The 13,681-nt window shown below is 53.3% G+C and overlaps 5 protein-coding genes across 5 annotated transcripts; 1 reads left to right on the top strand and 4 right to left on the bottom strand.

Annotated features, from left to right (window-relative positions):
• Window positions 1–116: 116 nt before the first annotated feature.
• Window positions 117–2,220, top strand: A1O3_01405 (uncharacterized protein; the record flags this gene model as incomplete). Its single annotated transcript, XM_007731551.1, has 3 exons — window positions 117–428; window positions 503–579; window positions 645–2,220. 3 exons carry the CDS (start codon window positions 117–119, stop codon window positions 2,218–2,220), a joined length of 1,965 nt encoding a protein of 654 aa, XP_007729741.1.
• Window positions 2,221–4,538: 2,318 nt separating this feature from the next.
• Window positions 4,539–5,476, bottom strand: A1O3_01404 (uncharacterized protein; the record flags this gene model as incomplete). Its single annotated transcript, XM_007731550.1, has 2 exons — window positions 4,539–4,923; window positions 4,986–5,476. The coding sequence occupies 2 exons, from the start codon at window positions 5,474–5,476 to the stop codon at window positions 4,539–4,541; spliced, it is 876 nt and encodes a 291-aa protein (XP_007729740.1).
• Window positions 5,477–5,922: 446 nt separating this feature from the next.
• A1O3_01403 (uncharacterized protein) lies at window positions 5,923–7,027 on the bottom strand (the record flags this gene model as incomplete). Its single annotated transcript, XM_007731549.1, has 4 exons — window positions 5,923–6,172; window positions 6,240–6,608; window positions 6,667–6,794; window positions 6,851–7,027. 4 exons carry the CDS (start codon window positions 7,025–7,027, stop codon window positions 5,923–5,925), a joined length of 924 nt encoding a protein of 307 aa, XP_007729739.1.
• Window positions 7,028–8,690: 1,663 nt separating this feature from the next.
• A1O3_01402 (aromatic-L-amino-acid decarboxylase) lies at window positions 8,691–10,118 on the bottom strand (the record flags this gene model as incomplete). Its single annotated transcript, XM_007731548.1, has 1 exon — window positions 8,691–10,118. One exon carries the CDS (start codon window positions 10,116–10,118, stop codon window positions 8,691–8,693), a length of 1,428 nt encoding a protein of 475 aa, XP_007729738.1.
• An 815-nt stretch (window positions 10,119–10,933) lies between these two features.
• On the bottom strand, window positions 10,934–13,573 carry A1O3_01401 (translation initiation factor 3 subunit C; the record flags this gene model as incomplete). Its single annotated transcript, XM_007731547.1, has 2 exons — window positions 10,934–13,176; window positions 13,225–13,573. The coding sequence occupies 2 exons, from the start codon at window positions 13,571–13,573 to the stop codon at window positions 10,934–10,936; spliced, it is 2,592 nt and encodes an 863-aa protein (XP_007729737.1).
• Window positions 13,574–13,681: the final 108 nt, after the last annotated feature.

The raw sequence follows: 13,681 nt of genomic DNA, 5'->3' as shown, positions 1-13,681 counted from the left end.
AACTGGGAGGTTCCCCTCCAGCTCCAGCTCTATCGGCATTTCGTTTCATACCAACACTGATTCTTCTGCGACTCTTTTCACTATTTCAAGCCCCTCTTCTGCTAAATCTTGCAGATATGGCTGCCACTGATGGCGTGGATGGAGTCAACGGTGTCAACGGTGTCAATGGTGCCAATGGCTCTCCCAAGTCAGCCCATGTCTCTGTTGAAGAGTTCATCGCACAAGAAAGCTATGACTACCTCATATGCGGTGGAGGCGTAACAGGATTGACGGTTGCTGCCCGCTTGACCGAAAACCCCGATGTCACGGTTGGGGTCATCGAGGCTGGGAAAAACCGGCTTGGAGATTTCCTGGTCGACACCCCCGCTCTGTTTACTCAGATGCTGGGCAACAAGGAATATGACTGGTGCTTTAAAACTGTGCCTCAGGTACGACAGAATCTCGCGCACATTTGATCAGAGATCAGAGATCAGATACTCACCAGGGCCATGGCGCTCTGCAGGCAGGCAATCAAAACAAAGTCCATCACGTACCTCGTGGACGCGCATTGGGTGGAAGCAGTGCTATCAACTACTTGATGTGGGTTTCATCGCGCAGCCAGACCGGCCACTCAAGATTCAAACTGACGTGACTTTGCCAAACAGGTACGTCCGTGGCTCGGACCAAGATTACAATGACTGGGCAGAGCTGGCCGACGACCCTTCGTGGTCGTGGGCAAACGTGAAGCAGTACATGCGCAAGCACCAGACCTTGGAGCCGATCGATGAGCGCATCACCGACCGCACAAGCATTCCGTTTGTCGAAGAGAACCACGGCACCAGCGGGCCTGTCCGCACCAGCTTCAACGACACTTGGTTCCCGCTTGAAGACGACGTGGCCAAAGCAGCAGAACAGGCCGCGGGGTTCGACAAGAAGCCCGTCGATCCCTGGAGCGGAGACCATATCGGATTCTACAGAGGCCTCGGTACCGTGGCGCGGACGGGCCCGCTCAAAGGCAAACGCAGCTATGCGGCCCGGGGATACTTCCAAGCCAACGAACATCGGCCGAATCTCAGGGTCATTACCGAATCACTGGTGTCCCGGGTGGTCCTGGACAACAACAAGACGGCGACCGGCGTCGAGTTCATCCACGACGGGCAGAAACACAGGGTCCAAGCCAAGCGTGAAGTGCTTCTTGCCGGCGGCGCCATCAATACGCCGCAGATCCTGGAGCTGTCGGGGATTGGCGACCCGACAGTCCTGCAGGCGGCGGGCATCGAATGCCTGGTGGACCTGCCCAGTGTCGGCAACAACTACCAAGACCACGTGGCCGCGTTTGCCTGCTACGAGCTCGCGCCCGGCCTGATGGGAGGCGACTCGATCTACAAGCCGGAGGTGTTGGCCGCGGCGCAGAAAGCGCTGGCCGAGACGCAGGGCGGGCCCCTGACAGGCATCCAGGCGGTGCAGGGCTTCCTGCCGTGCTCCCTGTTCCTCGAGGAAGGGGAGATGGACGAGATCATTGCGTCCATCACCAAGTCGCAAGCCTCGGCCTCGACCACGCCGTTTCAAAAGAAACAGTGGGACCAAGTGATCGCGCACATCAGGAACCCGCGGTCCGCCAACCTTCAATTCGTCTTTATCACGGTGAGCGCCGACTTCGACAACGGGGTGCCGGACCAGGCCAAGCTGTTCCCGCCACAGCAAGACACTTCGGGAGCCACGCCAGACGGCATCACCCTCTGCGTGTGTCTACAATACCCGGTGGCCCGGGGCCATGTCCACATCAAATCCGCCGACCCGACCGCCTACCCGGAAGTCGACCCGGGATATCTGAGCCACGAGGCCGACGTGGCCGTGCTCGCGGCCGGAATCAAGTTCCTCGAGACCGTCGCCCATGCGCCCGCGCTCGAGGGGAAACTGGGCGCCCGGGTCAAGCCTGATCCGCGCACCTTTCCGTCTTTGGACACGCCCGAGACGCGCCGTGCTTCGGTCCGCGACACCTGTCTCGGCGAATACCATAGCTGTGGCACTTGCGCCATGGGCGACACCGTCGACTCCCGACTGAGGGTGCGCGGCGGCGTGCAGAACCTCCGGGTCATCGACGCCAGTATTTTGCCCAACAATGTCTCCGGGAACATCATTAGTAGCGTCTACATGCTTGCCGAGAAGGCGGCTGATATGATCAAGGAGGATTGGGACTATGCCGCCCTGAACAAGGTTAAGGTCAAGCAGTCCAATTAGTATGAGGGCCGGCCAGGCCACGCCATCTCTCCTAAGTTGGCAAAATTAGTGCTCTGTCACAGTTGACCCAAACTGTTATACCACGACAGTCGCCAAAAAGGACGAAGTAACTGATTCACCAGGAAATTAGCCACTTGGTGTATATAACCGTCACTTGCTCGGAGTGCACGGATGAGGGAGTCTTTATTTTCAGGGTTCCTTCTCCTTCTCAACTATCTCTGGAATAAAATGAACCGGAACGGAACGAAATGGAACGAAATGAAACCAAATGAAACCAAATGCATCCAAGCCTCTTCGAAAACGCAACAGATATCAAAGTCAAAAAAAGCTAGCTAGGCTCTAGCTGGTCTTAGACCAGTCACCATCTCTCGTGAGCTGTTTTCCATACCGCAATTTCTATACCGCAATTTCTAAGTGGTGAGCTGTTTTCCATTTCTCAGTTCCTAGGGGTCGAGGTTGTCGGAAAAGTCTGGAACTGGAACAGCCAGTATAGGACGAGGGGCATTTCGATTCGATGAGTGGGAATGGCAAGACAAGACGAGTAAAAACTGCTCGGACCCTCGCCCACCTTCCCTAGTAAGGCGAATAAATATCCGTAGAGTAAACCAACTCGTCGCTCTAATACTTAAGAAGGCGTTGTTTAAGAGCCTAGTTAGAAGTCTAGTCTAGGGCCGTCATGCACGACTCGTATTACGACTCGTACGAGTAAGAGATTTGCAGTATATACTACTTCGCTACGCTCAGTAGGATGAGCGACTTACTCTCAAGATACTTACTCTATAGGAGCCATGACGATCGCGTAACCTTCATCTGGCGACGTCGGAAGTATAGTATGTAGTAGGAGATGATCGCCCTATCATTCGGCTTGCCTTGTTGTAGCGGTTTGGAATACATCCGCGTGACTACCTAACGGAGTACATCAAAGGGTGGACGACTTGATTGAGGCGCAGGGACAGAGGGGAGGGTGCTAGATATGTATGATACACCCTAAGAATGGACGGTATATCACGGTGCTTTATTTTCGGCCAGGCCGTAAATGTTGCCCTAACACAGAAAAGGGGCAACATTTACGGCCTGGATTAAAGCAGCATCCCTCACTCTCCAAATCGGTCTTTCTATGTTACCTGTGTTCATATATACACTCTTCCTTGGATCAAATACACAGTGGCCTCGAAGGGTTCCGAAGCTGTATACCTTCCTCCAGGGCGGACGTACAGACCGTCCAAATACTCCGACACTGTTTTTATGATTGTCACTTGTAGCCAGCAAGACCAGATCTACGCATCACCAGATCCACGGATGGGTATGATCCTGGGAATACAGCTGTTCTTCAAGAGCATGAATGATAGGAATAAGTACTCCGGTAATCTACTGGCTTTAGAGAAGGACATGCTATGATAATGGCTTCCGAGATGATAGGAGAGCATACAGTAAAGTGGAGGGGTGGGCGTTGCTTCCGAGATGATGGGAGACCATACAGTAAAGTGGAGGGGTGAGCGTTGTCGGAAGTGATGTTTGTCATGTTGTGAAGACTATAGTCTTCCTTTGCAGGCGGCGAAAACGGAAAGACGAGCCAGCGGATTGTCGGCAGTCTGGAGGTGGAGGGTGACTCTATCTAGGCTGATGAGACCCCAGCGGAAGGGCTTAGGGGCTTAGGGGCGCCCTGTAGCAGGCCGATAGAGAAACGGAGGACAGTCTGACTTGACATTCACGACGCTCACTGACAGAGAAACGGAGGACAGTCTGACTTGACATCCACGATGCTCACTGACAGAGAACCGGAGGACAGTCTGACTTGACATCCACCACGCTCACTGACCTGACGCTGAGGATCAAGCGCCGTCTATAACCTATAACAGAACTATATTCGACCTCAGTACTCCGTACCGCAGTCATTATCGTGAAGAAAACATTCCATGGTAGGAGTTGGTTGTGTTTCGGTTTCGGCTGTATCATAGTCCTTTATTCTTTAGGAGCCTATCAATTTCACACAACCGGAGGTCAAGCCATCCCTGAAGATCTTCCCGCAGCTTTCCTGGTGACACTCCAGCTACCTCGCAAGCCTGGTCGGCCCCCTTCACCTTTTTTTCCCTGGTTCACTTCCCAGGATGGTTGGATGCTGACCTCGTCGTGTCTCGCGAACCTGCCAACCGGCAGCCTCGGAGTTCTTGATGTGTCATGTTTCCATCAGGGACAGAGAGGGTTTGGCCGTTCAACAATCAGTTGACCGCCTCGTCAAAACAGGCCTTAATACCGTCATACCCACATCCATCATAACAAGTCATAGATACTATACCTAACCCCAGAGCTCAAGACACTCAAATGTCTTTGTCTGTGACCTCATATTCCTTTCTGATAACTTCTGCGTGCTTCTCGGACCGCGGGGTGATGGAGCATTCGAATTTCTGCGGCACCGACAACCATCCTGGAACACAGAGTGTCTCCGGTTCGACGGTTTTACCGTTGATCGTCTTCTTCGAGATGTTGAATGCCCAGAGAATTCGCGCAACGTTGATGAAGATGGACCGCTCCGCCACATGTATCCCTGGGCAGACGCGCCTTCCCGCTCCATAGGCGAAGTGGTCTCGGTCCGCAGGGTTGGCAACGTTCAGATAAGTCGCTGCAGACAATGGATGATCCAGATACCGCTCCGGGCGGAAATCATCTGGACTCTCCCATACCCCGGGGTTGAAGTGGATGGCCCTAGACCAAAGATAATTAGTATCCTCATTGTGAAACCATATTCGGCACACCAAGACACTTACCACCAATTCAACATGACCACTGAGCCTTTGGGTATAAACATGCCTTCATACCAGTCGTCCTCGACAACGGCGTGGTGCATTCCGTACTGGTTCGGAGGGCGCCACCGGAGGCCTTCTTTGACCAGGGCCTTGATGTAGGGAAGATTGTCTTGATCGTCGAATTTGGGAGGTCGGTCAGGGCCAACCACACGATCCAGCTCTTCTTGTGCAGTTTTGCTCGCCTCGGGGAACAGGGACAAAGCAAGAAGAAGGCTGTTCAATGCGGCCGAAGTTGTCTCGGCTCCCGCCTCGATCAGGTGCCCAGTATGGAAGGCAGCTTCGAGCTCATTCATGTTCAACTTTTCTGGGTTGCTTTCGATAAAGTCTTTGCCAAAGCACGGCTTGATCTTCCCCGAGGAGACCTTCTTGTTCATATCCCTCCAGAGCTCGAGATAGATACCCGAGTCATGCTCGCAAATTTTCTTTGCGTAAGTTTTCCAGTTATTCGTCATCCACTGCGGCAAAATCTTGAGGAACACCAGGACTGGATATATCGGACAGATTGATCAGGACGCTGAAGATTTTCTGAATCAATGGATCTGACCAATCCTGGATTCGCTCGCCGTATATGATTCGACAAATCAAACTCGCTGAATAGCGCCGATTGTATTCGTAAAAGCCGTCGGGGTCATTGAGCAGTTCGAACATTAGATGGAGGTTGTCAGTCACTTCACGAACACCTCGTAATGTGAATTGCGGATCCAGCAATTAGTCAAGTCATGCTACGGGCCTCTTCTAAGTTTGTAATGCTGCACGCATCGCAAATACCGTCATTGTTTTTTTTAGATTGAACTGATTGGAGTGCTTTGCTAAGGATCTAAGGGGGCCTCCGGAATCAAGTGGCGGTCCCACATGGGATAGAGGTTAAATCGGTGGAATAGGCATTTATAAATAACCATCAAAATATGGCCAGGGCATTGGGTGGTGACCCAACCGCGGAGGCCACATTCAGGGGGGCACTGGTCAGGAAAAAGGACCATCTTTGCCGGCTTCTGCAGACCTCTGACAACTTCTCCAGATCCCACAGCTTTCCGATGGGCATCCCCCACATGGCCAGAAAGTACTCGTGAAGCACAATTTCGCCGGTCGGCCACGCTTCATACGTGATGGTGTCCGACACAACGGCGGAGAAGTGATGGTTCCAATGCCTGGTAACGTCTGTCAGCTGGCGAGATGATACAGAATTTAATCCATAAGGGAGCTGAAGAGCCTCACCACCTGCATGACTCGATCGAAGCCTCGACGCCCGAGTACTCTGCTCGCTCCAGCATTCTTCGTCGATTCTCGTCATCCGTCGCTGCGGTGTTGCACCATGACACAAAGCCTGTGCGAAGGAAAAGAATGTCGCCCGGACTCAATGTTGTCTTTTGCCAGTTGGCGACCTCTTCGAGCTGTGCGACGGTGATTTTGTGATTTCCGATCGGATGGTATGGAACGTTGTGTTCGGCAGCCCAGGCGGCCCAGTCCAACAGGACACCGCGTCCGCAGATTCCACCACGAGCACTCCATAATCTCGTACCTTGATGAAGGGCATTCTGCGAGTGGAATCCCTGGTGGCCGAGTCCATTGTAGTATTTCTTGCTTCTGACATGTGTGTCAATAGAAAGCCATGTTCGTCATTGTCAACGCATTTGGGCCGTACTTCTGATGTGCAAAATGCAGTGGAGTGTCCCAGTGGGATCCATGCTGCGGACAGAAGCTAACGTGCTCGTCGCTGGCATACATTCCGCTGGAACTGAGATCGAGAATCCGGTGTTGCAACGTGCTTCGCTGGAAAGCAGAGTACGGTGGGTTTTCGAGGCCCCAGTCGAGAGACACCGTCTGACCACATTGGATTTACGTCTTGCTGCATCCAGAACCTTGTCTTGGGTCAGCAGATTCAAGGTCCCGAGCTGATCCGCCTGCCTATTGTGATCGAATAATTTCCATGCACAGCCTGGGAGACTGCCATCTGGGGAATACGGCAGGGAATCAAAATCGGGCAAGGCGGAGAAATCTTCCATCTTTCGGAAATCTCGTTGGGTGAACGATGCTGACACAAAACTTCGTTATTCCGTATGATGCTGCCTTGACATGAATTGTGTTCGAGCCTCGCAACCGGACACAGGCTCACCGAAGTGGTCTGCTTACTATAGGATGCATCTGGCGGTTATATGCTGTGCCATGCTATGCGTGATAGGCCAAATCATGATTGGCCTCTTTTTCAGGCAGAGAAAGTCCGTCGTGCGTATACTGTAAATACACTGAGTGGTACATGTCTGGGACCCGCCACCGAGCCAGCTTTAACCGAGGCTGTTGCAGTGGCTGTCTTTCGACTCTCCAGCACGTAATCTATATTTAGCCGTCAATACCGTCGATCAATACGTGATATAGTCCTTAAGCTAGAAGAAGGTAATACACTACCAGGAGTCCACGTTCAAGGTGTAGCCTGATGTCGTCTATTTAGTTTATCGGTTGAGAGCGTGCTTGGTTAACTATTGCCAGATGTGTTTGTCTATGGGAACTAGCTCGCCGTCAGCGTCGTTGATTTCGTTTGATTGTAGATATGCTGGGACTCGCCATCGACTGGAGGATGCCACGAGCGGAAAATCATGCTTGTTTTGACTGACTTTTGTTGCCACACATCGAACAGACCTTGAAGCACACTATAGGGCCACAGCCACCTTTTCACTTACTCCCTAAGCCTAAGCCCCTGTCAGTACCTGTTGGTAACGAGACAGGTACCTCGCCGACAAGGCGTAGGCTACGGTCGACCGCATCCTGTCTGGCGAAGATGATCGGATGGTCCAAGGCTCTCGGACCTACCGTGTATACAGACATAGTCCAGCCTCGGCCTGTTCAGTAGGCCTAGGTTAATAGGTCGAGATCGACTAGTGGCACAGGGGGGATTCTCTGACTCCATAATCCATACTAGGACTAGTCCAAGTTGCGCTAAGGCGATAGCAGGCCTAGCGTTCGTAACCTTACCTAGTCCGACTAGCTTCTTCTTCTATTCCAACTTATAACTAAGATAAGGTAGCTTAGTAAGTCTAGGGCGGCACCGGATTCGAGAGCGGTCTGGATATTCTTGCGAATAGAGGATGTGGGCTCTGTGCAATGCGCCTTGTCAAGTCTTCTGCTCCAGCCTCGCGTAATCTCAGTGCTGTACTCACAGGTGTGCGGCCTTCAACGTACCAGTAGTCCGGTGGGGACCCAACAGTGAGTTCAGGAGAAGGGACACTTGCGTTGGGATGTAGTGGCCTTGATAATGGAGGGATTCACTGCTGTCAGAAGAAGTCACTTCTACACGGGCAGTCAAGTCAATTCAGGTTCCAGCCTGGCCGCAGTAGGTTGGGCACATCGCCAGGTCAAGACCACGAGAACCGACAGTAGAAAACAAAACGAAATAGCAGATGATACTCTGATGTAGGAAGAACTTTGTGGCTCTTGATCAAGTTACTGTACAGTGTACACCGCCACCAGGCCATTGGTGACAGTGTCCGCCGTGGTTGAAATGGCCCTTTGACGGCACGCTGCATCCTGCATCGCGCAGGCCAATGTAGCCTGCAAGTATACCTGTTCCCTGTCCATTGGAAACCTGACTCCCCTTTGTTATAACCCGGCCAAGTGGCTACATGCTTTTCTTTTGTTTGTTCTTGTTCAATCAATTCCTTGCTTAATCTTGCTTCATTTACTCTTCGCTTCCGCATACGCCGCCGCATTCTGTCCCGCGATGCGTCCAAAGACGGCACACTCCAGCAGACTGCTCCCTCCGAGCCGGTTGGCGCCATGGATGCCGCCAGTGATCTCGCCGGCGGCCCAGAGTCCCTTGATCGGCGCGCCAGCGGTTTCCAGAACCTGAGCGTCCGGCGTAAACACCACGCCGCCCATGGTATAATGCACCACCGGAGTGACGGTGCCGATATAGACGGTCGAGTCGGGAGCTGGATCCAGTAGCCTCCATCGGCCGAACGAGATTCTTCCTTGGGCATCGGCGGCCTCGCCTTGCACGACGGCCGAATACTCCTTGATGGAAGCCAAAGCCGCGTCGGCATGGTCGAGCTCGGCGATGGTCGTCTTGCGCATCAGTCCTTTCCAGAGATAGAAATCGACATGAGCCTTGGCCGCCTCATAGGTAGCCTCGTCCAGCACGAGCAGAGTATCCCATTGCTTGACGGGGTCGGTGACCGCCGGCCCGGAAGAGGTGATTGCTTCGGTGACCACCTTCCTGGTCTGCAACTCGTTGATGAAGCGCGACCCTTGTCGCAATAGAATGCCCCCTTCTCCTCTCAGGACTTCGGCGGCCAGGAATTTGGTGTGTTTGTAGGGCTCCTTCGGATCGACGAATCCAGTGGGATGGATTTGCACGAGGTCCATATCCAGCAACTGAGCTCCAACCTCGGTCAACAGGCCCTGGCTGCCTGGGAGCGCTTCGTTGGTGGAAGGATAGCCGGCCAGGTCGGGGCGATACTGCGCGAGCACACCTTGGGAGTCTCCAGCAAACCCACCGGACGCGAAGACCACGGGCCCTTCCAAGACCTCGATCTTTCCGTCACGTAGGACTTCGACGCCCACCACTTCATCTGCCGACTTGAGCACCTTAGTCACGGCCGTGCCGGTCTCGAGCGTGACGAGCGGATTTTCTTTGAGCTGATTGATGAGGGTCAAGACGATGCTTGCGCCGGGCGGCGTGTTGCCTGCTCCACGGTGCGTTCTCGCATGACTGTGGCCGCCCAGTTGGGCCACGCGAGATAGATCAATTCCTTTCTCGTCTACTAGCCAATTGATCGCCGACGAAGAAGAGCTGGTCAGGGTGGAGATCAAGCTCTGCCTTCTCTCCTTCATGGTAGCCAGCACGTCCGCACTGGCCGACCTCAACGTGTCTTCGTAGAAGGCGGCGGCAGAGTCCGAGCCGGGAGGTTGGAAGCGTGTGGGCGCGCCATTGATTCCGCTGGAGGCCTTGATCGAGTTGCCTCCAGGCTTCGGTTGCCGTTCTACTATGTGCACGCGGATCTGTCTCGAGACAAGCTCCGACGAAGCCGAGAGGCCGGCCAGCCCTGATCCTACCACAATGACCCGTGGAGGTGCTGTTGTGTTCTCTGTTCTGGATGCCATCTTGAGTACGCGGCTGAAAAGCATAGTGGCCAGAAGAACAAGCAGCGAGACTGTCAGCACGTTAAATAGTCGCCCGCGGCTCCCCATGTGTTTCCCACAGTGATACGCGCCGCCGGTTGCCCACACTCAAATGGGGGGAGTTGAGCCAGGTTGCGGAGCACAGTTGCTCGTTGCCTTGGGAGGGGAATTAGGGGAGAACATCTGCCATCTAGACCAGTGTGGTCAGTCACGGTCACGCCACGCCCAGGAAATCTCTCCTCGTCACCCCACCGGTGCGCTGAAGCACTTGAAACAATTCTATGTGACTGTGACTTGTGCATCTTCTGCTCCATCATATTACGTGAGATGCTGAAACCCGTCAGATGCACCGGCATATCGAGCGTACTTTGCAGAGCCCGGAGTCAACCAAATCCGACCGGCCGATCAGTGGTGTTGCACCACCTGCAAAGGAGTCAGCCAGCCTTGCGGCCGGCGCAGCTTAAGCCGCTGTGTAACCTTGTGCAAGGCAAAAGGGCATAATAAAGTGGTATGTACAGTAAGGTGTCTTGACGTGTGGGAGACTTCACGAGACTGTCTACTTCCGGGAACGTGAAGCAGTTCAATCACCAACCTGCTCTGTTTGATACATTGGAACTTGTCTATTCTCGCCCATTGGATCAGCCGGTCATGCCCGTAGCAATCTGTAATGTGCAATGTGCAATGCCAAAACCGGCCATGTCGTACAAAGTCGGATCTTCATGCTTTGTGAGCAATACCTTGCCATCCTCATCCACTTCCTAGTGGCCGCATCATTGTGTCGTTCCGCAGACGCAAGCTCATGATTTGATCGCCGCTCCTAGGGCACCACCAGTGAACCCCTGTCCACCGCCTCTTCTCTGGCCACCTTGTCCGCGTGCTGAGCCCTGCCCACCTCGGCCACCCCGGCCACCTCGGCCGCCTCGTTGACCTTGATCGCGTTGGAACGCGTTGGCCATACCAGCCGTCCTCGTCTCAAGAACCTTCTCGTTGGTTTCCAGAATGCCCATTGATTTCTCGGAAAGAGCAATGACCTGGCTCTGCAGGCGCGACAGTTCGACCCCCTTTCGGAACACGATGGCATCATTGACCTGATCCAAAGCAGCTGCCAGCTCCTCGTGCGAGATCATCTTGGACACCACGGCTGCAATCTTCTTGGCGTCCATTTCAAACAGACCCGAGAGGGTGGTGAGGGAAAGAGTGTCATAATACGGCGCATACGTGAACAAGTACGTCCGCAGACCCTCTTCTTGGATTTGTTCCACGAGCATCTCCTTGACCTTGTCCTTGTCATTGCCGAGCAGATCCCAGATGGCGATCTTGCCGATGAGTTCCTGGCACCTCTTCCAGTCACCCTGGGCGAGAGCCTTGGCTGCTTGCATCACGTGGTCACGGGTGTTCTCTGGTGGGCCTTGGAAGACCTGTCGCTCAGTGTACTCGAGCATACGGCGGAATGTTTTGGAGATGACTCGCTTCCGGACATCTGGAGATGACCCTGTCTGAGCTAAGAGTGGGATCTCCAGCAGCATACTGCAGGTTAGGTAAACACACTCCAACAGCTCGAGGTTGATGTGCATGTGAAACGGGAGTTGTCGTTGACGTTCGAGACGTTCCTGCTCTGGGGTGACGGTGGAATATCTCTGCATAATGACACCCTGGGCGAGAAGTTCTTTCTGCCGTCCGGAGCCGCAGATCTCTTGTAAGACGCCCTGAGCTTCGTAGCAGAGGCCAGCTCTGAAAGCGCAAAGGCCAATCTGCACTAGGGTGCGATTGAACAAAATTTGCGTGCTCACGTCAAACGATGAAATGTTCTCCGTGAGATGACTCATCAGTGCCAGGTCTCTAGCTTTGTAGTAGTCATCTTGAAGAGCGAGGAAGTAGATCTCACAGAGCATAGCGCGAGCTCTGATGATACCCTCGCTGTGCTCAAAGAGATGACTGCAGAGTGTCTGCACCAAAGAAGCAACCTCGGTGTATTTGCCTCGCGGCGTGAGCGCTGAGTCGAGCGAGGGAGGAAGAGCAGCCCAGGTCTTCTCCTCAAGGATCTTAACAACCTGGACTGGCTTGAAATAGATGTGTTCTAGCCGTCGGATGGCTGCTCTGTTTAGATTCTCTTGTTGGTTCGTAGATTGCTCCAACTTGTTGATTGTCTCGAGGTAGATGGCCGTTCGTACAATGTCGGTGTACAATAGTTGCTCATCGCTTAGTCTCTCAATGTATTCGGCTGTGTGGGGGTCAGTCTGTTGGAGAGATCTTGTCAATTCGTCATCGAGTCGTTCCACAAGGGACACGATGCTGCCCGGGACCTTGAATATCTCGCCCGGTGTAGGGTTGGGTCCTTTTTCATCGTCCTCCCATTCATCTGCGTTCTCGGTCACAATATATCCCGACTCATCTTCAAGCGTCTGCAGAAGGGTAGAAAGCTCTCGCTCTGCCCCCCGCCAGGACTCTTGGGACATGTAGTGCTGGACTGAAGATGCGGTGACGTCGAACCGGGTAGAAATAAGCGTCAGGAGGACTCGGATGCGTTGATAGGGCGTATTGGCAACTTCCAACAGTCGCTCCATGATGCGAATCTGTTCCGTGCGATCGGTGTTCTTTTTTCCTCGAGACTCGATAATGCTGCGAAGATGCTTGAGGATACTTTCCGGTGTGTAGACGAGAGCCTTGCCACCTCTGCCGACAGTTGCGAAGCCTTCCTCATCGATGGCTGCTTCAAGAGCATCTAGTCTCTGCTCCTTGTTCTTGCGGATCTTTTGCTCCACCTCCGGGTGCTCTTCTTCATCAGATTCCATGTATTCATCCTTGTTCTGGCGGTACTTTTCGACTTCGGTCACGTAGTCTTTGTTGTTTTTGCGAATCTTCTGTTTCATTGCATTGAAACCTTTGGCAATGATGGGATTCATTTTCTTGGCCCCCGTCTTTTGCTTGTCGTTCGTCTCGTTGATAAGATCCTCGAGGTCGGCAATTGCCTTGATGTAAATTTTGGGCGTGACACCTTGCTGAAGTACCTTGACAACTTGACGGTTCAATTTGTCGAACTCTGCATGCGGTCAGCGGATGTCACACTGGTCAACGTGGTTAAACGAACCGGAAGAGATGACAGCCCAGTCGTTGATCTTTGTCGCATTTTCAATCAACTTGATCGTGCCCTCCACTTCCTCTAATCTTTTGTCTTTCGCACTCTTAACCACTCTTTCCCGATCCTCATCCTCGCTTTCGTCGCTGTCATCGCCGCCCGGTCCTGATGGCTTCAGGAACCGTTTCGCACCCAGACCTTCACCTTCATCCTCGGAGGAATCCTCTTCAGATTCCTCACCCTCTTCGCTCTCCTCTTCTGATTCCTCGGATTCTTCTCCATGATCGGTATAGAGCTCTTCTTCTGAAGAGGAGCTAGACTCGCTGTCGGAATCTCCGCCGTGGAAAAATCGTGAAGACATGGTGACCAGTCGTGGGAAGGGGATTAATGTGAGATCGATCCCGAGGCGGGCAAGGTGACGGTGCGTGAGGCGTTGACTTCGAGTTGTCAATCTGATGCCAGTGGTTCA

Source organism: Capronia epimyces, assembly GCF_000585565.1.
Source record: "Capronia epimyces CBS 606.96 chromosome Unknown aczIQ-supercont1.1, whole genome shotgun sequence".
NCBI classification, from domain to species: Eukaryota; Fungi; Ascomycota; class Eurotiomycetes; order Chaetothyriales; family Herpotrichiellaceae; genus Capronia; species Capronia epimyces.
The sequence above is the reverse complement of the archived record's forward strand: the minus strand, read 5'-3'. Positions and strand labels throughout refer to the sequence as shown.